This window comes from Indicator indicator, chromosome 25 (assembly GCF_027791375.1).
Source record: "Indicator indicator isolate 239-I01 chromosome 25, UM_Iind_1.1, whole genome shotgun sequence".
Lineage (NCBI taxonomy): Eukaryota > Metazoa > Chordata > Aves > Piciformes > Indicatoridae > Indicator > Indicator indicator.
The window spans coordinates 4,569,461-4,594,928 of record NC_072034.1 but is presented as its reverse complement, the minus strand read 5'-3'; the positions used below and the strand labels follow the sequence as shown (position 1 = coordinate 4,594,928).

At 43.2% G+C, this 25,468-nt stretch overlaps 1 protein-coding gene across 1 annotated transcript in view; it reads left to right on the top strand.

The window, feature by feature from the left end:
• Window positions 1-1,815: 1,815 nt before the first annotated feature.
• Window positions 1,816-25,468, top strand: part of LOC128975399 (bifunctional heparan sulfate N-deacetylase/N-sulfotransferase 4) — a 79,655-nt gene continuing 56,002 nt past the window's right edge. Inside the window, exon 1 of the mRNA XM_054392263.1 lies at window positions 1,816-2,796. Coding sequence (XP_054248238.1) covers window positions 1,816-2,796 — 981 coding nt within the window. The remainder of the gene's footprint in view (window positions 2,797-25,468) is intronic.

The following is a 25,468-nucleotide window of genomic DNA, read 5'->3' as shown; positions in this document are numbered from 1 at the left end:
TAGGAAGGCCACAAATGGCCTCACAGTGACACCTCCCTCTCTCTAAACATGAGAGCAGCAACAAGCCTCTCATGAGCAGGCACCTGGTCATTACCAATTGCTTCAGCATCCTGGTCATTGCTTAATAAGCTCCCCAAAAAAGTAGAGTACTTTGCTAGTGAGTGGTACAAGACGCATTTAAAGCAAAAGTAATCTTCTTTTTTTTTTTTTTTGCATTTTTAAGACCCTGAACTGACACAACCAAGAGGGAGTTCCTTAGAACTATCTACCAGAGTCATAAAATACACTGCTAGACAAATTTCTTCAGTACCTTTCTTACAAATGTTTTCCTCTCCTAGGTGTAAACTGAAGGTTGAATGAGTAGTTTGCAGAATGAAACTCAGAGGTGTAATCAGAGTCAATGGAGGAGAACACATGAAGTGACACAGATCTGCCTGGAAAGAGTGTTTCTTCCCTGCAGTTCAAAACCCCTCTATTGTTTACAATCTCACATTGTTCTGATAGACAAACAATCTAAATAATTCAGCAAGCTGTTAATTCCTGTTGAAAGCCATATTGGCCTATTTAGTTAGGTAGTTTTAATTGCTTCTGATTCATACAGCTCATTGTTACCAATGGTAATTTGTCAGGAATTTAGGAATTGCACAAGGGCTTCAGAGGTGGCCAGGCTCAGATTTAAGCACCTTGTACATCACCAGACAGCAGAGCAGGGAGAGACTGAAGCCCCAGTCCTTCAGCTGGAGGTGTCATTGGTAGATTGATGGAATGGTTTGGGTTGGAAAGGACCTTAAAGATCATCTAGTTCCAACACCCCTGGCGTTGTCAGGGGGACATCACATTACACCAGATTGTTCAAGGTCTCATCCAACCTGGCCTTCAACACCTCCAGGGAGGGGGCATCCATGACCTGCTTGGGCACCCCTGCTTCAGTGTCTCACCACCCTCACTACGAATAATTTCATCTTAATATCCAGTCTAAATTTCCCCTCTTCTAGCTCAAAGCCATTGCCCCTCATCCTATCACTGCAAGCCCTTCTAAAAAGTCTCTCCCCAGCTCTCCTGTAGCACAGAATGGAAACTGGAGAGAAAAGTCTTACAAAGCTTTCCTCAAAGTGCTCTCACTCTCATAGTGTCTTTCATTAGTTTCACAGCCCAACACAGGCTTTGTCACCCCCTTCAAAATACTTATCTGAATTTGACATGAAACATGCCCCAGCTTTTCCTTTTGTCCTAATCTTACCGTACAATCTTCAGTCATTCCCATCTGCAATAGCAGTGAACCACTTTAGATAAGAAATGGCCATAAATTAAGAGATCCATGTCCCCAAGAAGTTCTGTTCAGACTGTATTTTTACCCCCTAAGCACATGGGAAAGCTTTTGAACGCAGCTTTCATTTAATACATCACGAGAGCAAGTGGCACCAAGTGCTCCTTGAACTGTTCATAAACTTCCCTCTTAGCTCAGATTCCCAGCATCAATCACAGTCTTTATTAACATGCATTTTTAATTGCTTTATGGATTTTATTTACTCTTCTTTCACTTCTCCTTGCAGATGATGCTAAGAGTCTCCTTCACTGAGTATTGGCATCTGCTGCATTCTGAGAATACCTCTTTCAATTTAGCTTTCTGGATGCTTTGACTCCCTGCTCCACCAGCTTTATAACCTCCTCACCAGCTTCATAAATGCTCTGCAATGGTGACATGAAGGCCTTTGGAGAGGAGCTGGCACCTCTGCATCTCCTCGTTCCTATGGCACTTTAGGAAGAGAAGCAAAACCAGCAACAAGCCCCAGAAGGCTGGAAGCCCTGCAAAAGATGACTCTGCCCGTGAAGCTCCGCAGAAGTTTCAGAACACTGCTCATTCTCCTGGCCACCTTCTGCTTGGCAAGTATCCTCATTTCTGCCTATTACCTCTACTCTGGCTACAAGCAGGAAATGGCCCTTGTAGAAGCCACTGGAGAAGCAGAATGCGAAGACCTCAAGCTTCTCCCATACAGATCTGTGGAGCTGAAAACAGCTAAGCCAATTGACCCATCTAAAACTGACCCCACTGTCCTGCTGTTTGTGGAAAGCCAGTACTCCCAGCTGGGGCAGGACATTGTGGCCATCCTGGAGTCCAGCAGGTTTCAGTACCACATGGTGATCGCGCCAGCCAAGGGGGATATTCCTCCTCTCACAGACAGTGGAAGAGGGAAGTACACAATTGTTATATATGAGAACATTTTAAAGTATGTATCCATGGACTCGTGGAACAGAGAGCTTCTGGAAAAATACTGTGTGGAATACAGTGTTAGCATAATTGGTTTTCATAAAGCCAACGAGAACAGCTCCCCCAGCACAAAACTGAAAGGACTGCCCTTGATGCTTTACAATAATGTAGCCCTCAAAGACTGTGTGGTCAACCCTCAGTCTCCCCTGCTGCACATCACCAAAGCACCAAGGGTTGAGAAAGGTCCACTGCCTGGTGAAGACTGGACAGTTTTCCAGTTTAACCATTCCACTTACCAACCTGTGCTGTTAACTGAACTGCAGACCTCCAGACTACCCCCTGCAGCCTTGCCAAAGGCTGCTGTGTATGCAACTGTCATCCAGGACTTGGGGCTTCACGATGGGATTCAAAGAGTTCTCTTTGGAAACAACCTGACCTTCTGGTTACACAAACTGATCTTTATTGATGCCATCTCTTTCCTGTCAGGGAAGAGGCTCACACTGTCCTTGGACAGGTACATTCTGGTTGACATAGATGACATCTTTGTTGGGAAGGAGGGAACAAGGATGAACGTCAATGATGTGAAGGTAAGGCAAGAACTGGGAGATACCACCCCAGATGTGTGGATGGGTATTTGAAAGAGACAAAGCTTGAAAAAGCTGTCAAGCTCCATTTCCTTGTGAAGGCTTTAGGTGCACAAATGCAGCTTGCAGATACAGAAACCACAGCCTAGGATGACTTTAGAAGTCTGTTTCCTCACCTCTGTACATTCATGTGTGTGTCAGTATGTTGAGGCATAGAGATGGCCTCATACAGCAATGCACATAGTGCCTACTGCCTGCCTCTTGCTTGTTTAGGTTCCAATCAAGGGCTTCACCCAGAGCACCTGGCTAAGTAAGGAGACCTTTTCTACCTCACAGAGGTCTTTCTTTAAACTAAATAAAAGGATTTCTGTTTCTGGAGCAAGCTTGTTGCTGAGATATCTGAAGTTTTAGACAACATACTTTACACTGCATTGATTTGGTTTTCCCTGTGTGCATACAGACATACACATATTTATTTCGGGAGCATATATAACACCATTTAGAAACAGTCCAACTCCCCTGCAGTCAGCAGGGACATCCTCCTCTAGACCAGGTTGCTCAGAGCCTTGTTGAGCCTCACCCTTGAAGATCTCTGGGGATGGGGCCTCAATTACTTCCCTGGGCAACCTGTTGCAGTGTTTCAGCACCCTCATAATGCAGAACTTGCTCCTAACATCCACTCTAAATCTCCTCTTCTCTCCTTTCAAACTACTGCCCCTCATCCTATCACTGCAGGTCTTTGGAAAGAGTCCCTTTGCAGCCTTCTTGTAGCCACCTTCCAGGTACTGAAAGGCTACTCTTAGGTCTTCCTGGAGCCTTCTCTTCTGCAGGCTGAACAACCCCAGCTCCCTCAGGCTGTTCTCTTAGGAGGGGTGCTCTAGCCCACCTCTGGACCAAATCTATGAGATCCATGTCCTCCCTATGTTGAGAGCTCCAGAGATGGACACAGTACTCCAGCTGAGTTCTTACTAGAGCAAAGTGGCAGAATCACCTCTCAATCTGCTGGCCACACTTCTTGCATTACTTGCAATTATTCAATTTTCCACATGTGGGAACTATCATATTCAGAGGTTGTTTGAAGTTCCTAAGCATTCAACATCACATTCCCAAGCTTTTCTTCCAGAGGGTTTTTTTCCCCTGTAAGTACCCCAATGCTTTTATGAGCAATAAGCAAGCCTTTTGTTTTAAACTTTCTATTTTGCTTCATATTTCCACTTCAATATCTTTTCTATCTATCTTCCTTCTCATCCAGAGCATTAAGAGAGGTATCAAAGTACCCAGCCCCAGCAGCAGTTAAAACAGTTTTGCACACCAGCACAGTCAGGGTAATTCTCTTAGCCCAACCAGGCATATGAATGATCATCAGAGCTGATTTCCAGCACCAGGCACTCCAAGAGCCTGGTGCCTTGAGATCTGAGCACTGTGCTCAGTGTTCAAGTGCTCTCTCTCTCTCTGGAAATATATGTTAAAGAGCTCTAAGGAAGGGCTTGTGTACAAGAGGAAATTAACTGAAAAGGCAATCATGGAACAAGTTTTTCAGCAGCAGCTTTCTGCTGGCACGGTTTTGAGAGCACCTTTTCCGAGGCGGTTTGCTCCCCTAAGCAAGTCTGTTGTTCCACCATGGTTAAAGAGTCACTGTAAGAAGAGTGTCACACAATCATAGACTAGTTTTGGTTGGAAAAGACCTCTAAGATCATCTAGTCCAACTGCCAACCCAACACCATCTTGGCCATTAAACCATGTCCCAAAGTGCCATGTCCACAGGTTTCTTGAACACCTCCAGGGACGGTGACTCCACCACCTCCCTGGGCAGCCTGTTCCAATCCCTGACCACTCTTGCAGCAAAGAAATTTTCCCTAATGTCCAGTCTAAATCTCCCCTAGCACAATTTCAGACCATTCCCTCTGGTTTTATCACCTGATACACAGAGTCTCCTGTAAATTTAAATCAGACTTTTGCCAGGAATGATCTCAGCAGGCACCAAAAACCCCCAGTGATTAACAAGCCTTGTTAGTTTAAAGTTTAAAGTTTAAAACAAGTGCTTGGCAGTGCAGCCATGCTTCCCTCCACATTATAGGAGACAACAGAAAATTCTGCATCCGGGGACTTGAGTAAGGGCTGGATGGCAGAATCATAGCTGTTAAAAGCATTCAGCAGCACTTTCACGTCCTGCACATCTTTACCCATCTGAAAACCAAGCTGTCCATGCTGCTTAATGTCTTGAAGAAAAAAGAAAGCATCTGAGGGGATTCAGAGTACTTTTTTTTTTTTTTTAAATAATACAGATCTGTTATTATTATGGTGAGTCTTCCTTCTGTATATCTGACTGAAGGTATAAAGGGAAGCTTCCATTCTTCCTACATATCTCCAGTGCCAAATTAGCAGACCACTTCCATCACAAAACCATCACTAACTCCCCTCATAGCATAAATCCCCTCCTCATCCCAAACAAGTAATCATACCACAGATGCTAGCCATGGGGAGAAATCTTTTGCAGGCACATGGTCAGAACCAACCTTCCTATCTTTGGGGGGCAATAAAAAGTTTCTCTCTCTTTCAGACAATTTTCACACCTAAATCCACTCTGCAAGTTGACCATGCATTGATATTCTGTCCTTAGCATCACAGGTTTCATTCCAAATCAGTTCCCTGGTACAGATTTGTTCCTTGGGGTGTTTGACAAACGCTTGCTACACCAATCAGTCTGTTCTTACAGACTGGACATTCCCAGGTGCATTAACATTCTGAACAGAACGCTTGCTAATGAACATAACACCGAAATCAGAGCCCAACTCGGGTAGCTTACAGTAAAGGGTAATTACAGCTGCTTAGAGAACAATCTCCCAAGTCACTTGGGGAAGGAGGCAAATTAAGAACCAGTGGGCCTGCCTTCACCCCGTAGGGCAGAGCTGCTCCTCTGTTTAAAAGGTAAACACAGCAAAGGGAGACAATATTTAAGAGGCTGATGTTTAAGTGGTATCGAAGTATTGCTGTGCATTTTGAATTAGGTGCTGAGAAGGCTGTGCTTTCATGGCAGGTGAGGGGCTGTTGCTGACACAATGTAAGATTTAGGGGCATGTTGTGCTTGTCCTGCAAGAGAAGGGTGGAAGTGTGACAAGCTTTGATAGCTAGAGGGATTAACACAGGCTCTATTCTTCGACAAAAACGTAGCAGAATTGAGATGCGTTCCTGTGTGGCCTGCCCTAGGTGACCCTGCTTTAGCAGGAGGGTTGGACTGCAGAGGTCCCTTCCAACCCCTACCATTCTATGACTTTATGATCTCCATTCTTTCCTGAACTGCACATTATAGGCATATTTAGCACCAAGTGAAAACCAAAGAAACCCCCCACAATCCACATTTATAATGTCGTGCAGCTCAGAACTCGTTTCACCTGCAAAGAGTCCCCTCCAATTCTCATCTGCAATGCAAGTTTAAGATACCAGCATCACCAACACAAAATATTTCAATATTTCTTAGTTCCATAGTGCTTTCAAAATCAAACCGAGAGAACCATGTGAAGCAGTGCTGGCAATGCCATGATTTCTCAACACAATATAATCCACTGCATTGTGCCACATCACAACATCCCCAGTTCCTTCAGTTCTTCACATTTGTTGCTACAAAGAGCATCAGTTCAGTATGCAGAAGCATGTGGACAGTGCTAGGCTCGCCTAAGGTGCCACACACCCATGGGAACACTTTCTTGTGCAGCTGTGTGCAAGAAACCTTCACATGAACAGCTACCCACCTCCTAAACTGTATGAAAACCACAACTAAATAACATCACTCTGGTCTACCTCTTGGGCATTTCTTTCCAGTCACTGAAGAGATAATAACTGCCAGCCCAAAGGACACACAACTAGAACTGAGCCTTCTGCTACCAGCTGTGGTAGTGTGTAACAATAAAAAGACAAGGAACACTCTTCCTGTGTAATTACTTCCTGCAACTCAAAGGTTTTTATCCCCTCACAAAGCCATTTCTCAATTAGGTGCTTCAGGAATATGTGTAGTTTTACAAAGGGTGGAATCAGCTAGAGAAACAGAGATTAGAGAGCAGAGTTATTATGGACTGTGTTTACCACCCAAGATCTTCTCGTCCCTTGTATTACAGAAGTTGTGCAAGGTCATATCTGGCTAATTAAACAGGAACTCAGCAGAGCCACAGAAAGCTATTTTCCCAAGCTTTGTAGAGATCTATCTTGAGCCTACCAAGCCCCAGCAAATGAATTTCTCCCTTTCCCTCCTGCCAATATATTACCTCACTGCCTGGCTTTAGAAGGCAAAAGACTCAAGAATCCATCAGTCAATTTGTAGAATTCCAGAACTCGTGTGCTTGCAAATTATATTGGTTCCCAGCCACAAAACAAGTGCAGAATCTCTGGCACCAGTGATTTAGCATAAACCCTTAGAAACATCTTGGTTTGGCTGTGTCTGGGATTGCCATACAGGGAGAACACAAAACTCTTACCTTTCAGGTTTCCTTACAACTGAGCACCAGCAGAGCTGCATTACCCAAACAGGTAGTAAGAGCTTGCTCAAGTCTTTCAAACATAAAAGTCATTTTTGTTGCTATACTATGATCTAGTACAATATTTAGTCACCCAAGAAGAGCTCAGTGTAGTGACCAGGATTTTCTCAACACCTGTCACAAATACACTTTCTATTGTTAACTCAAAAAGCCCTGCAAGATCATTCAGGCTCTTGCTCTTTAATAAATAGAGCAAACCAAGAAGCATTAGCCTTTCACTTCCTACCCTAGGACTCACACTGCAGTACATCTTCCCCTCTTTAGCCTTACTCCAGGTGAGCTCTCTCAGGAGGCACTTCCTTCCCTCTCTGCCCCCACCCTCCCAGCTAGAACCTGACAATCAAAGAGAAATTGCTCATCCCAGCACCATCCCACCACATGGCCCCTTCATCTACAAGCTTCTCATTTCTAATTGCTACCAGGAGGGCAGGAGCATCCTTGTGCTTTCTGAGACACAGTAAAATGATGGAGCAACGCTTGAGAATGTCCTTTTTGTTACTGATGACTGCAGTTCCTCCTTCTTCTTGCAGCACTGAACAGCCCATTTGCATTCTCCCCCCTTCTTCTGTTCCAGGCTTCAGTCCACTTACTTCATCAGTGGAAGTCAGAATTGCATTAGTCTCTGACACCTCCTCACTTCCACATGTCTGCACTTTGTCTTTGACCTTCACCATCATTAAAATGCCTTGAACACTAAAAGGCTGCAATTTCTTGGTCATTTCAGTATTTTCAAGACAAGAATTCATTTTGGAGTCACATCTTTTCAGATAATTCCAGATTAAACAGAACTAACTCAGCAGGAGGCTGAGCTCAGTAACCGAATGTGTCCAGCATAGGCTTTTTCTGATCTTTCTGCAAGGACAGTTGCTTTCAGGTGGAATAATTAGAAATGCCTAGGCCACGCCTCCAGGCACAGCAGAACAACAGTCAGTAGAAAGCTGGGCAGAGGGTGGTAAAGGTCTCCATGCTGCTGTGTGCAAACACTCCTCTCTGTCCATGCAAAGTCTAAATGTCCTCTGAAAGGTGTTTGAGAAGCAGTTGTAGACCAGTGTTCATTCCTATTTCACTTGTATGTGGATGCCTTACTTCTCATGCTGTTTGGAGTTGGTGGGACCTTAGACTGGTTTGGGTTAGAAGGGGCCTTAAAGCTTGGTCTTTGATGGTTGGACTTCATGATCTTAGAGGTCTCTTCCAGCCAAGACAACTCTAAGATTCTATGATCATCTAGTTCCAAACCCCTGCCATGGGCAGGGACATCTCCTACTAGACAAGCTTGCTCCAGGTCCCCTATTGTCTACAGAAGCTGGTTTTCCTGGTTACCAAAGGAAAGTCTACCAAAAAAAAATCATAAATAGCTACTTTTCCCACGTTATTTTTTAAACCAAATTTAGCAAACTATTCTTTATAATCCAAAAGGAAATACCTAGAATGAAGTGGTCTCTAAAACAACCTGTGAAGAATTCACATAACACTGCCTGTTGTATCAAAAAATCCCATTTTCTTAGTGGGTCACAAGCTGAAGAAGACTTAGGACATCAAAAGAATGATCCACAGGATGGGATACCCAAGCCAGACACATGGATGATGAAACTGTTTAACAACACACAGTAACACATTGCTGCATCCCTTCACAGAATTTGCCATCCATTGTCACAGAATATTCCCAGATTTCCACAGGAATTTGCCAGCAGTGGTCAAGACCAGAATTAAGAGGAAAGGTTATAACAAACACCCGGAGTTCTAACTCAGGATACTGAAGAGTTTCTCTGGATGCTCTACACTCTCATATCCATCTTACACTCACCCTCCACTGTAGGGAAGATGAAAACTACAACAGCACAATACCTCAAATTTTCACCAGTTACTTGCAGTGTGCTCAGTATCAGTTCCCAGAATCCTCAGTGCCTGAGCAAAAGTTGAAACTCCAGGTGCTACAAAGAGGCACTAGAAACAAACATTTGCATATTGTTTGTCCTTTCAGCAGAAGCTACAAACAGCAGTCACTTCCTTGCTTGCAATGTGAGATGCGATGGTCAGCCCTGTAGCTTTTTTATCATAATAAACTCCTGCCATAGACAACAGAGGGAGAAACTGAAATGAGAAGATGTATGAGCACAGGAAGCTGGAGGAGACAGCCAAGCATTTGTCATTACAGGTTGTGCTGCCCTTGTATCACCTTGTACAGCACTGGAGAGTGGCAGCACAAAACACAGTGAAGTGAAATTCTGAGGTTCTCACTTTTGGACGGTCTTAGAAACTTTAGAAATTAATTGAAAAAGCAGCAGAGAAGGCATTAGAAGAAAAATTTAATATTCAGACAATCTTTTTAAAAATGAGAGTGTCGATTCCACTCTGCTTTAGCAGAGATGACAGTTCATTCAATATTTCCCTTGTTCAGGTCTCTTGAATCACCCAATTCTTCCTGCAAGAATTTGAGTGTGGAATACTGCTCAAGTGCCTTGTCAGGACACATCACACAAAACATTTCATACTTCTGCTGTTTCACTAAAGCCAGCTCCTTCATTCAGAATTTCCATCCTGGTACAGTTAAAAAACACAATTCCTTTGCCATCAGCAAAATGTTTCTTTTTGTCCTTGATGGTCTGGTGGAATGATTGTCTGTCTACACCTCACCTATGAGGACAAGCTGGGGGAGCTGGGGCCTGTTCAGCCTGGAGAACAGGAGGCTCTGGGGAGACCTTAGAACATCCTTCTAGTACCTGAAGGGGGCTACAAGACAGCTGAAGAGGGACTATTTCTGAAGGCCTGCAGGGATAGGACAAGGGGCAATGGTTTGAAATTAGAGGAGATTTAGATTGCATGTTAGGAACAGGTTATTTAGCATGAGGGTGGTGGAACACTGGAATAAGTTGCCTAGGGAGGTAGTTGAGGCCCCATCCCTAGAGATATTCAAGTTCAGGCTCAACAAGATTCTGAGGGCCAGCAGGTCTAGGGAGGTTGTCCTCCCCATCTGCTCTGCCCTGCTGAGACCATACCTGCAATTCTGCATCCAGTTTGGGGCTCCCCAGTTCAAGAGAGACAGCAATCTGCTGGAAACAGCCCAACAGAGAGCTATGAGGATGACTGCAGGACTTGAACACCTCTGCTATGAAGAAAGACTGAGACACCAGGGACTGATTAGTCTGGAGAAGAGAAGGCTGAGGGGAAACATTATCAATGTTTATAAATACCTGAAGTGTGGGAATCAAGACGAAGGTGCCAGGCTCTTTTTGGTGGTGCCCAGTGATAAGACAAGGAACAACAGGTACAAGCTGGAACACGGGATATTCCACCTCAACATGAGGAGACACTTCTTTACCCAGAGCCCTGGAGTAGGCTGCCCAGAGAGGTTGTGGAGTCTCCTTCTCTGGAGACTTCCAAAACCTGCCTGGATCAGTTCCTGTGTGCCTTCCCTAGGTGATCCCTCTCTGGCTTTGGGGGTTGGACTGGATGATTTCTGGAGGTGCCCTTCCAGTCCCTAACACTCTGTGATTCAGAAATATCTGATGCTCACAGCATTGCTGTCTTGTGACACATTCCTTTGTCTGTGCTTCTTCTCATTTCCTGGATTTGTACTTATTTATCAAATCCCTTCTCCAAAATCATTCTGGAGCCACAGGTTACATCAGACTGGAATGTATTTCAGGATATATGTGGTACTCAATTTAGCTTCATTTAATTTAATTTAAATCATTTTCCTAACATTTAAGGAACCTGTAGGAGCCAAAAACCATGAGTGCTTTATAGCAACCTCTCAAGAGATCTACATTAACCTGTTTTAAAACAGTGCCTAAGAGTTTAAAAGGAGCAAAAGCAATTGCTTCCTGCACAACAAAATAACACTCCATGAAATAATCAAATACCTTTCTAGAAAGGCCAGCCAGTGCAGGCTTCAGGAGCTGTCATAATTATTGCCTTAAAAGCACTTGATGCAGCAATAAACACATTACCATGAGTGCCATATATAATGCAGTTACTTTAGGATGTTTAAATATGTCTTTGTCATCCAAATGTGAGCAGAGGAAAAAGAAACTCAAAGCAAAAGCTCTGTTTGCTGTCATTAGCATTATTCAAATGATCTGAAAATGGCAATGCCCAGAAAAAGGCTGACTGGACAGAAGGATGGACAAACAGGAGACACAACAGAGAAAAATCTCAAAAGGACAAGGAGAACTTTAAAAATTCAGCTATTTAGCAATAGTTAACTAGGCATTTTCTGTTCACCTCTAACCAAATTCATCTACTTCCACCCACTGCCATGGGCACGGACACCTTCCACTAGCCCAGTTTGCTCAAGGCCTCATCCAACCAGGCTTTCAGCACCTTGAGAGAGGGGGCATCTGCAGCCTGTTCCAGTGTCTCACCACCCTCACTGTAAAGAATTTCTTCTTAATATTCAATCTGAATCTCCCCTCCTCAAGCTTCAATCTCTTCTCTCTTGCCCTACCACTACAAGCCTTTGTAAAAAGTCCCTCCCCAGCTTTCTTGTAGCCCCCCATCAGGTCCTGGGAATAGCTTCCATCTCCAGGCTGAACTGCTCCAACTCTTGCAGCCTGCCCCCAGAGGGGAGGTTCTCCAGCTCTCTGATCACTTTCATGGCCCTCCTCCAGAGCCAAACTAGCAGCTCCATTCCCTTCTTGTGCTGGAGGCACCATGCCAGTATGTGGTACTTCAAAACTGGCAAATCCTAAGCAGGTTATGATATCAGATAATTGGATAACCTCCAAGCTAAACCTCCTGCTGTATCTCAGGAAACAAAACAAACAAACAAAAAAAAAAAAGATAAAAAAAGCCTTTGGTCCAAATTTAGGATGTGATCATTGCTTTGTAGTGAACTGTGCATTCACCTATGGGAAGATTTAGGCTTTCCCTAAAGAGCTGCACAATTTCCATAAGGGTTTCCTTTTCCTCTGGACATATACAGATGCCAAATACTTTGAGAGAGACTTAAGAAGAAATGACCTTCTGACTCCATCGTTCACTGTGACTCATACAGAGCTTGGAATTGCTGGAATGAGTCACATCTCGCTTTCAGCAGAGAATGGGGCTCTGCATACAAACACATTGATTCAGCTGGAGAAAGTCACTCCACAAGAATCTGGTTTATTCAGGAAATTTCATATGGTCTGTGTGGAGCAACTTTAATAAACGAGCAAAAAATGAACGATTTCACTGAACATTTGAAATTGTGACAGTCTGATAGAGTTATTTGAGTGCTGAAGGGGATGTCTGTGCATCAGGGAGCTTCTTGGGGCTTTTTGCAATGATCATAAGTGCACACAAAGAATCAGATTTGACGAGAAAATCATCCTGCCTTTTATGTTTATGTCACCAGATAATATTCTGGTGACTGGCCAAGCAAAAGAAGATAAAATTGTGCAAAACATTCAGGGTTTGCTGTGAAAGCATAGGCTGTGATAAAACACTCTATGATGCATTGTGGTTTTCCATCAGATGCTGACCAGTTAGACCTGAGGGTCAGATTTTGACCTATGACCATGGGCATGGCAACTCTCCAGCCCTTTGTGGAGACACAAATCAAGGCTCTCTAGCTTAAAAGCAAAACTGCAGATGGCAAGTGATGGGTAAGCCCTTCATTATTTGGAGCAGAACTACATGGGAGATCACCTTGTTCTCCATTACCACAGCCACGCTGCACCAGGGGAGGTTCATTTTGGATATGGGGAAAAAATCTCCTTCCTCCAAGAGTGGTCAGGCATTGGAACAGCCTGGCAGGGAGGTGGTGTTCCCTGAAGGTGTTCAAACCATGTGTAGATACAGCACTGTGGGACAGGGTTTAATGGCCATGGAGGTATTAGGTTGCTGGTTGGACTTGATGATCTTAGAGGTCTTTTCCAGCTGAAACAACTCTATGGGTTGTGCCTGAGGTACTCTATTTGAGGCATGCTGCCCACAGAGCATCATCACCCACAGAGGGGAAGCTACACCTGACATTTTTATTTTGATGGCAACCTTTTATCCTGGAAATATTATCCTAACAAAGTCATACTTCTTCTCACAATTAGTCTTATATCTGTGCCAGAATATGCAGTTCTCCTAAACCCAGGGCTTCTAACTGGTTATGAGATTTATAGGAGTAGGACCTTACAGTAGAAATGTCTTTTCATTTATTAAAATCATATTTCTTTCAAATTCTTGCTTTTATTATTGAATATGACACTGTAAAAAACCGTCCCTAGCTCTACAATCCTTCCATTAAAATGATTTCTGAGGTCTATTAATATCTTTTAGTTTAAAAAAGTACTAAAGAATTTTTATTCTCATGGGCAATTAGAAGGCTATTTAGTGATTTAAACATATTTCTGCAGACAACATTTCTAAACTTGTAATAGGAATATTAGATATGATAAAGTAGAATTTCTCTAGTAGAATTGCAATATATTACACAGAATACTTGATAAAAGTTAAGAATTTCTCTCCAGAAATGGCAGGGTGAAAAATAGACTTTTTTTTTTTCTCCCAACCTTGCTAAAAATTCATTTTCAAGATGAACATGAAAATGAAAGGAGAAGTTATTAATAATTTCCTGCAAACCAGAGTATTAGGAAAACCACTCTGGAGCTTTCTGAGCAGTACTTTTGTTCATTAGGATTTGATTTATCACCACACATTGCATGTATTAAAAAGTTTCCTGATTTAAAATGATAGTGTTTAGCAGTGATTAGTACAGCCTACAAGAAAAAGCTCTTCTCTTTCCAGTTAAGGCTGGCACAGAAAGACAACTAAGCAAAATGATGTCCTTCACATATGAGAGTTTTTTTCAGAGTGATGTTTGCCTGTTGAGACTCCAGTTACCCTTAGCTGAGGCTGTGGTCCAAGTCCACACAGCTCACAAAGGTGGTTCTGTGCACGGGTTAAAGTATACCTAGAATCACAGAATGACTTGAGTTGGAAGGGACCTGAAAGATCACCTGGTTTCAGCCCCCCTGCCATGAGCAGGGACACCTTCCACTAGCCCAAGTTGCTCAAGGCCTCCTCCAAGGTAGCCTCAAACACCTCCAAGGAGGCAGCATCCACAACCTTGCTGGGCAACCTGTTCCAGTGTCCCACTGCCCTCACTGTAAACAATTTCTTCCAAATCTCCAGTCTAAATCTCTCCTCCTTAAGCTTCAATCCATTTCCTCTCATCCTAACACTCCAAGCCCTTGTACAAAGTCCCTCCCCATCTTTCTTGTGGCCCCCGTCAGGTAGTGAAAGGCTGCTTTAAGGTCTCCCTGGAGCCTTCTCTTCTCCAGGCTGAACAGCACCCAGCTCCCTCATCCTGTTACTGTAGGAGAGGTTCTTCAGCCCTCTGATCATCTTCATAGCCTTCCTCTGGACTCAGCCCAGCAACTCCACATTCCTCTTTTGCTGGGGGCACCAGAACTGGACACAGTACTCCAGGTGGGGTCTCACAAGAGCAGAGGGGCAGAGTCCCCTCCCTCATCCTGCTGGTCACACTGCTTTTGATACAGCCCAGGATATGGCTGACGACCTGGGCTGCATATTTCACCTGAAACTACCACCTCCCCATCCCCAAAAAGCTTCTGTTAACAGAATTTCCCTTCAATATTTCTCTCTCATAAGATATGTTTGTGAGAAAACAAAGCCACAGTTTATTATTTATTTTTTGCCCTTCAGAAGCCCAAATTAGAAATACAATTTAACAAGCCATGGCAGTTTCTAAATATCAGCAAACTTCACTCCTTTCTATGCTTTTAGTCTTTCCTCATATTCTTCAGCACCTTCTTAGTCTGCTGTTCACGTTTTTGTCGAGACAGCACCCAAACAGGAGTGGGATCTCTGGTGTGGTGCAGACTCAGCCTCTCTAGCACATGGCATCCATGCTATTTTTAACACTTCTGATTGGAGAAGGCTGAATTAGTTATATGAGTTTTATGGTTTTAATTGATGTAGTCATTTAATTGGCACTTGTGCATTTATTACAGAAAAAACCCCCACAAAATTAAATATATCCAAACTAGTTCCTACCTCTGTCATGGATGACTGTCATACCACCACAACTTCCCAATACTTCCTAACCAAAGTATTGTGAAAATCAAAGAACTGGGGACTAGGATTTAAATTTTCCTTCTTTCCTGCTCATTTAGCCATTTATCCTTAGACTAAATGGGTGGGAAATAGATCCAAACTGGCAAAGCGGGAAGGCAATGGAAAACATGGAAGTTAATATTCTTGTCAATTCAATCAACTTGGAGTGCTCCAGTGAAACAGGTTCCAGTGGCAAAAAATATTGGGTCATTCAATGCAGAATGTTTCATTAGAATGTGATTTAAACATGATAGAATCATAGAATGGTAGAGGTTGGAAGGGACCTCTGGAGATCACAGCAGGAAGAATATAAATGATAGGAAGAAAGTCTTCATTTTGAGCATGGTGAAGCACTGGAACGGGTTGCTCAGAGAAGTTATCAGGCTCAAGGCTGAAGTGTTCAAAGCCAGGTCAGATGGGGCCTTGAGGAACACCTGGTCTAGCATGAGGTGTCCCTGCATACAGCAGCTGGAAGTAGATGATCTTTGTAGTTCCTTCCAACCCAAACCATTCTATCATTTTGTTATATTGTTCCAGCTCATCTGCTCTGGCAGGCTGAAGGAAAAGTGGGCAGTTTGAGGAATATTAAAAGAAAATTCCCAAAGATCAGAATTAAATGTAGCTTTAGTATTGATGATGGAGACATTTTTAAAAAGATAAAATAATTCACAGTCTGCTGAGAGACTATGTCAGAAAAGTGACATTTCAGGTGTTTTCTGCCTCTTCACTTGATGTAAAATCCAAAATTCATGTCACTTTTACATTACATATTAAATCCAAAATATCAACATTTAAGCAGTTTCTAAAAGACATGATGCTTGATCTTCCTCCACTGAATCAAAGCCATGGGCTTACAGGACCTGTTTTTTCGCCCCAAAACACCAGTACAACTCAAGGCACAGGCCATACAAAGAATGCTTGAAGTCCCTTTTCTTTTTGACAGCACACTGGATTTGCTCACCTTCCCCCAAGCTCATGAAATATTGGCTCCTCCAATTGTCAGTGACTCTGGAAAGCACAAGTGCTTTTTTGGTTGAGATCCAAATGTTTTAACAGGGTAAATCTCTGTCTAATTTTCCATTCCCTCTGTTTTTAAACTCCTCAGAAGCCTGTAGAGGTCTTCATGTTTAGAGTGGAGATCCATTAAGAGTGCAGAATGTAGATCCAAAGCCAAGATGGAAATTGGTTTAGTTAATAGAAGTATTGATATTGATTTCAATAACAACAGGGTTTGACCTCAAAAATATGCTCTTCAAGAGCAGCTCCAGACATGATCTCAGGGCTATGGAGAATGTAGAGGCCACATCTGTCCACCTCTAGGGTGCCTGGGTGCTCCTTCCTATAACCACAGCCACAGATACACCAGCTCTAAACACAGAACCTGCCACCTCTGTCTGGTTCATTGCTGCAAGCATGTGAGGAGAAAAGGCAGGAAGCCTGGATGGGAAAGTGGCTGTAAGATGCCACAGGCAGCAGGTTGTACCAGGAGAAAGGAGCCTGGTGGAGAACACAGTTCCAGTTCTGGTGTCCACAATGCAAGAAGGACATGGAAGAATTGCAGCAGGCCCAGAGGAGGGTCACAAAGATGATCAGAGGGCTGGAGCACCTCTCCTATGAAGACAAGCTGAGGGAGCTGGGGCTGTTCAGCCTGGAGAAAAGAAGGTTCCTGGGAGACCAAAAAGCAGCCTTCTAGTGCCTGAAGGGGGCTGCAGGAAAGCTGAGAAAGGACTTCTTACAATTGTTTGTAGTGATAGAACAAGAGAAAATGGATTGAAGCTTGAGGAGGGGAAATTTAGGTTGGATATTAGGAAGAAATTTTATACAGTGAGGGAGGTGAGACACTGGAACAGGTTGCCCAGAGAGGTTGTGGATAACCCCTCCCTGGAGGTGTTCAAGGCCAACTTGGATGCAGCCTTGAGAAACCTGCTCCAGCAGGAGGTGTCCCTGCTCATAGCTGTTATAATTAGACGATCTTTAAGGTCCCTTCCAACCCAAACCATTCTATGTTTCTATGGGAAAGAGGCTCAAGGGATAAGCACCAAAAGCAGCCTCTGGATCAGGGCTGTACTCTCTCCATTTTCCAGCCACATTTAATCCCTAATGGCTATAAAGCCTGAAGATCTCCTTTGTAATAGTATTTACTGTAGGTTTTGCAACAAACTAGCTCAAAGGTTTCGAAATTAATTGAATATAGATGGACAAATAAGGATTAGTCTTTATATACCTATAATTAATAGAGACTAAATACTCAATAATCTTATTAATTTAGGAACTCTTTAATGGAGCTCCAGGCATAAGTGTGACCTGCTGAGACCATAGTCTGCAAGGTGGTTAATAATAAAAGCAATAATAATAATGCACTTCTTCAAAAAAAAAAAAAAAAAAAAAAAAAAACACCCACCCAAACCAACAGGTTCAGTTGCAGAATGTGAATTCTTTAATAAAGAAATAAAGCTCTGCATGTATCTCCCTCGTAACATATTCCAAGGTTTATATGAATCATGAGAAAATATGTCTGTGGTATTATAAATTGTAATTCCACTGTATTTGTTATTAGGAAAGGGAATAAGGTTTCCCATCTGCTTTCACTATTATTTCTCTGGTAACTGGGAACATGCTGCCAGTACATTATCAGGAAATCAAAGCTACCCATCACTGCTGTGACTATGGTAAGGTGGCTGTTACAGAGCAGCTCTGTCACAGACCAGAGGGGATTTACTCTCAGCCTTCAGGTACATTTCAAAGCTCATCAAGGAGAGGCAAAGCCTCAGAGCAGGGACAGCTTGTCATTTGTTTGCTTAAGATAAGGGAACATTTTGAGTTGAAGATACATACATTGAAATCAGGAGTTTAGGATAACGCCAAAAGCAGGTTTAGAAACTCCCAAAGATCAGCATCTCAGCTGAGACTTGGATGTGAAATTACCTATTCTCAACATCCTCTGTCTTTGCTTCCCACATTCCATGAATCATAGAACGGTTTAGGTTGGAAGGGACCTTGAAAATCATCTAGTTCCAATTCCCCAGTCATGGGCAAGGACACCTTCCACTAACCCAGGTTGCTCAAGACCTCATCCAACCTGGCCTTGAACACATCTAGGGAGAGGACATCCATTACCTTCCTGGGCAACCTCTTTCAGTGTCTCACCACTGAAAGACAAGAGGAGCTTCCTCTCCCTCCCCTTGTGCATTAATAGCTAATACTGAACTAGACTATGCCATAAAGGAAAAAAAAAAATGTCTTTAGAAAAAGGAGTTTATTGCTCTCGTTGTTATGGTTTATGCTGAGGGGCACAGCCAGCAAACCTCTCTATATCACACTGACCATTCTCCTCAGGCAATACAAAGTCCATCCATTGACATGAGGGTACAATAGGATGGTTGAACACCATTTGAATGAGGCTAGAGGAAAGTCTGTTGGAATTGTTTAATTGACAGGGGGAAAAATGTTTGGCTGAACCATGTACTTCCATAGGTACCTCCCTGTCCTCTGGTGCTCTATTGGACAATATTCTGTGCTGTGCCACTGCAAGGGCTTGTAGTGAGAGAGCAAGGGGTAGTGGCTTTAAACTGAAAGAGGGAAGATTTAGGTGCTAGCATATTATAAGCTGGGGAGAAGAATAAGAAATCTCAAAATTACATTCACATTTTCTTCCAAGCAGCCAGGAAAACATTGCCTAAGAGACATCAATAAACATGCTCTGATTAAAAAATGCTTGCTAGAAATGTTTACTCTCCCTTTCAAATAATTCACTTTGTGTACTTAGGGCATAGCACAGCTTTCAGCCTGTGTCATTGAGAAAATCAGGGCTGAGGTGCTTGAAGAGAGCACAAGTATTACTTTTCTAGCAGGAAATACTTTTCAGAGGCATGATGCTTGGGGAAGATTCAATGCACTCCAATCCCAAAAGAGGTTGCTTGTCAGAAGCAGTTTTAGAAGCCCTGGGGATAAGTCATCCCTGTCAAGAATGATTTAGCACTACCTAGAAAGGGATGTGCTCCATCAGATGGGAGGAAATTCAACCAGACCCTCTTTTTCTCTCTGATGGTTGAAATTCCCTGCCAGACTTGCCACTGACAGGGGGAGGGAGTAGCTAATGCCCTTCCTGAGGGTCTCCTCCAGAGGCTGGCAAGCCACATGGTCATCTTCCTCCCTCGGGGGGCTTAGACAGGCTGGCTTGCCAGGAGCATGTACATAAGGTTAAGCTGGGAAGGCCAGAGGGGAACATTAGGATAATTGATGTGACAGCCTAAATAACACAAGCTGCAGAAACCCATTCAATGATCTGGGCATCCAGCTTCATCTGTCATAACCAGCAGAAGCCTAGACTTAGCTGCTGCCCCTGCTTCTGTCTTGGGTTGAGGTGCCAGGTAGAAGAACCTTCTGTTATCAGAAGTTTCCTTCTAGGCAGGCTAGCCAGTCCTCAGGTTAGGAAGGATCATAAAGCAGTGGTAAGCAGGAGGATTTTCTGGGGCAGAGGGAGTATGAACCCATCCTCAAGGACAAAACAGGCTTTACCTCCCTCAACTCTAAACTTGAAGGACATGGGGGTGGCGGAAGCAGTTTGACCTCTGGTGAAAGAGATGAGCATGGTGTAAAGAACATTTGCCTTGCAATTCCCTTTTCATTTTACAGATACTTCCAATTTCAGTTATCAGACAATCAAAACACCAAAGTGAGCTCCCTAGATAATGCAAGACAGCGTCAAGAAGAAGTAAGAAGGGTCAAAAAGGTTAAGCTCTGCTAGACAAGTATCAAACATCTCAAAAATAGTTAAAAAGCAACACTTAATCCTAGTGATTTTTAAAGCACATCCTTATCTGTCAAGACTTTGCCAACTGCACTTTCCAGAATAGCTGACACAGGCATGGATGTCTCCCCAACACCACCAGGCCAAGCTGAGTTGAGTGACAGAAGTTTCCTAGCAAGCCATCCTCTTGTTAGAGCCATTCTAGGATTCAATGACATTCCCTTCTTTTACCACTGACAGCAGGAACAGAGAAACCTGTGTGGTTTTCTTGTTCTCTCTCCTGTCCTAAAGCTTTAGAAGCTCTTCATTTAAACACATGGCAGCACCTTCTTGAAGCCACTGGTTCTATCCATCATCCCACAAACACACCCATTCTGGAAAGTGAAGGACAGACCTGAATTTTGAATGCATTACCTCAGTTCTAATCTCTTCTTTATGATTGAAAGTGTGCTTAGAAAAAAAAAAAAAAAAAAAAAAAAAGGCTTAATTCCACCACAAAGGATATATATCAGTGAGGTCTTCAGCAGTAAATTTAAAGCAGCAGTTTGAGATTGCTAGTAGGAGAATTCGGAGATAAATGTCCATAATGATAATTTTAAAGAATGTTTATTTTATGGCAAGGTTACTCAAGTAAATGATTTCCTAAGGCAGTAAAAGAGCAGAAAACTACTCTGATTAAACCTTAGTACATCCAAATCCATAAATTAAAGAAGATAAATAAGGTACCCTCCATTAGTCTAGCCCTTCAATAATTTATAAGAACTGAGTGCTCACCTATCACAGGTTGGAAGTTTCTCATAGTTGGGCTTTTTTGCTTAAAGAAGCAATTCTGAGCAATCAAGAAACAAACAAACAAAAAAAAATGGCAGAGAGCATACAACTATCAGAAAATAACATAGCTGTCAATGTTACTTGTCCTTTTCTGTGTGTTATTATACCAAAGAAGGGGTTACTTTCATCTCCTTTTGGCACAACCCAAGCACTACTTGAGAGGAATTGTCAACACCAGTCTCTCTGTTTTGCTGATAGCAATATGCAGCACAAGGAATGACACCAACACACTTGGATGCAACAGGATCCCCCTGCCAAACATGAATTTTTTATTAACCTACTCTTTCAAATCTTGATGTTGTCCCCTCTCGTGCTAGCACTTCAACTTCCAGAGATTTATTTTGCTGAAAATGCTTAAGCATTTGAAAAATTAGAATTGATAAGAAATTGATTCTAAGCTCCTTCACTTGCCCTCTGAAAGTGCCACTGGATCCTATCCCTGCTGTACAGAACTTGTGGGGAAGGACCTTGGTCAGCAATGGGGCTGGTGCCACTGGGCTGTGTGTCTCCACCAGCCACAGGGTATGTTCTCAGCTTGGGCACATGCTGGTTTTTTCCCTTCCAGGATTTAGCAGTAAAAAAAAGAAAAATTCCTCCAGAGTCAGTAGTGATTTATGTTGAAGACCCTCAGTGATTTCCCACACAGGCTGTAAATCTCTCCAGTGGGTAACACCAACCCAGAGCAGCAATCACTGCTGGCAGGAAACCACTGCAGCTAGACTCTCCTCCCACAGTCCCAGCAGCATGTCCTGTGGCTGCTCACCACACTGCCTAATGCCTTTCATCTTCCCCAGTCAGATGCTGCTGGAGAGCTGGAAGTAATTGCATTTACTCATCTATGTGGGTCTGGTTAGAATAAGCCTCACTTTTTATTAATGCTCTTTATTTTTAATTTATACGTTTTGCCCTGTTCGACTCTCCTCTTGCTCCTCATTTGAGCTTTTCTGGGTGGATGTCCTAACAAGTACGTGAAGGCTGGCAGTGAATTCCTTCTGCCAGGAAGAGAGACTGAATGGCCATGGCTGTTTCTATACAGACACCCACACATGTGGTCTCAGGGTCAAGGTGCTCTCACTGCTGGGCTATGTATCACTGTCACAACATCATCTCTTCTATAATACTTCACCAAAAGCCACCTTCTGAATTCTGAAGTGACATTATTAGCCACTTAGTCCTGAGCAGCCTGTGAATTCGGGGCAGTCTCACCCCATTCATCTCCCTCAGATGAACCTTTCCTGGAACAAACACAATCTTCTGTGCTGAATTAAATGCAATTAGACTCTTAGTGGTTTTCTGACATTAGGACAGGGAAAGAGCAGAAGTAGGTCTGATAAACTGTGTAGTCCACTCATAAAGGAAAAAATATATTCTTCTGCTTTCCATGAAAACATGACATGTGAGGGCAAACCATGATTTTTTTAGTTCCTTCAAATAAAGCCACACATCCTCTCAGACCTCACACTAAGACAGCAAATCCAGGGACACACTGAACAGACTCAAGTAATAGCTCTATAATAAAAAATAGATCTGCAAACAGAGCTGGCTGTGTTCAGCACCATCAGAGCCCTTTCTAGCAATTATTTCTGTGGCACCATAGATTAGCATAGGGCTCTGCAGAAAGAAATACAAGCAGCAGTGAAGTCCACAGCTCAGGAAGGCAGGGTGAGAGCCAAAGCCCTGCTCACTTCCCTGGGAGTGGTGGGTGATCTGCAGCCAGCACTGGGAATGACACCCTTTGAGTAATGCTCTGGCTGAAAAGTGGCTGAAGAGGGAATGGGAATCTGTGAGGGCTGACAGCTGCCCATCGATCCAGGGCCTGCTTAACACCTATTGCAATTGGTCTGGGCATAGGGTAAACAGTGAGTTCAAGATCCCATTATCCATGAATGTTGCCAGGGACAGGGCCTCAACCACATCCCTGGGTGCTTTCACTATGCAGAACTTCATCCTGATGTCCAACCTATATCTACCCTGCTCCAGTTTCAAACCATTGCTCTTCATCCTATTACCACAAGCCCTTCTAAACAATCCTTCCACAGCCTTCCTGTAGCTCCCATTTGGATATGGAAATGTAGCTCTAAGGTTTCCCCAGAGCCTTCTCTTCTCCAGGCTGAGCAGCCCCAATTTCCTCAGCCTGGCTTCATAGGAGAGGTGCTCCAGCCCTCTGATCATCTTTGTGGCCCTCTTCTGGACCCACTCTAGCAGTGTCTTTCTCATCTCTCTACCCAGTAAGCCAATAACATGAATGCTTTATAATTCCTACACTGTAATATCAAAGAATCTTCTATTAAAATTCTGTTCTCTGAACATGCAGAGGGCTGAAATCCTCACCATGCAGAAATCAATGACTCAGCTTCACTAGATTTACAAATCCCTCACCAAATTGTTCTAAGAAGTTCAGATAGAGCCAATCTGATCATCCCCCTTCTAGCAAAAATTTGTGCTCCCATCCAAAAGCTGAAACTAAGGAACCTATAGTCCTGGTCTTGCAGTACCCTTGTCAGTGGTGTCAGGCTAGACATTGCTTTTTTGGTTGTTGTTCTTAATTCAGTTTTCCTATCAGAAAAACTGTGACTAGCTATTTCACAACATCCTTATGATAGCTGCTCTGATTATTACTATTTCTTGAGAGTGTTGTGAAGGTTGCACTGGCTTTGAAGATTGCCAAAACCACATTGTCAGATTTTTTTTTTTTTCCCTAGCATAGATTTCAGAGAGGATACAAGAGCAGGGAGAGGTAATCAAGAAAAAAAAAAAATCGCATCCTGACAGCAGCTGCTTCCAGTAGAAAGAAACATTGCTGAAAGTATTCCTTGCCTTTTTTTTTTTCCCCTTTACAAATTTTCAGCTGGAAATCAACTTTGTATTCCTCCAGCTTCCCACAGACCACCAGCAAATTGCTGCACAGAATCACTCAGGAATGAACTTCAGAGCTTATATAATTGCAAAAGCATTAAGGACAGATGTTAGGAATCAACATGTTAAAAGAGTTCTTGCTGTTAACAACATGTACCACAGAAGCCCGAGAAACCTGTCTTAAAGTGAAAAATACAGGGGGGGAGGGAATCATCAAATCTTAAAATAATTTTGTCTGGAAGGGATTTCTAGAGGTGATCCAGTCTAAGCCTGCTTAAAGCAGAGGGCACTTCAAAGTTAGATCAGATCATCTCTCAAAGGAAGGAGATTCCCCAGCCTCTCTGGGCAACCCGTCCCAGGCAAAAATCCAGTTTACTAAGCAGTGTACATAAATATCACCTGGAGAAAGATTTACTGCAATGAACATCTACATTTGCTCATAGCTTATCTCTAGAGCACCTATAAACAGTGATGTGTATAAAGTGAGCTGATATATAGATACATGTTATGCACACACAAATGAAAGTAAAAGCAGTACCTGCAGCAGTGGAATCACTGCCCAGCAGTAGGATCCATTCCTAAATGAATGATGACTTTGACTAATGGCGACTTTGCCCACTTTTGACAAGATTCTCAGTCATATTCCTCAGATGGTGATGGAGCAACATAACCTTGGCCGTGTAGCCCTGGGATGCACATCATCCTGTGCCAGAAGCACTTCCTAGAAGGAGTCTGCAGAAATAAAATAATTCATGATGACAGCAAATTACAGTAACACTGAAAAGCAGAAATATCAAACTTCCCCTCCTTTCTTTGAGCTCCTTCCAAACTGTGTGCAGAATGATGTCCCTTCTCATCTGCCCTCCACATTGTGTGTCCTCATGGACAGACTAGGTAGTAACCTGGCATCATTTCCTTGGCCAGCTCTGCTTAGTGGAGTGCCCTAATAGGCTGAGCTCCTTGAGCGCCATAATCACAGAGATCTCTGCCCCAGAGGCAGGGACCTCCAAGATCTTGAGTTTTTGTTGGTTCCAAATATTCACATTCACAATATTGCCTCTGGAAGGCCACATGTGTGACCTGAAGCCTGAATGAAACATTAGGCTTCCTGCTCCACACTGAGGGGGTATTGAGTCCTGCATATCTTGTGTCCCTCCCAGGTTCTCCTGATGCTTTTGGAGATATTCAGCAGCTTGTGGGAAGGCCCCTGAAACACCTGCAAGAGCTCAGTTGTACAGAAATAATATTTAGAGCTCACAGAAAGAGATTTAGATAACTTCAGTTTTCACTCTAAACAATATCTGTGTTTCACAAACTGTTAGGATTTGCCTCCAAAATCAGATTTGAAGTTTTCACCAGCTGGTCCTTTCTTCCCCAACTACCCTTCCTGCTGCAATATGAGCAGCTTCATACAGGCACAGGAACCAAGGTTTGGAAACCTGCCTTTAAGATGATGGGCAGGTATAAAATGCTAGACAAAAGCCAAGGATCTGTGTATTAATTCTGTTTGGTGTGACTAAAGTTTCCGCTCAGTATTTTCCCAGCAAGGTCTGATCACCAACCCCCTTTATGTGCATTTGCACACACACAAACACATGGTTGAATGAAACCTCAGTCTGACTACAAACAGCCTCCAATATCAACCACTTTTGTCTCA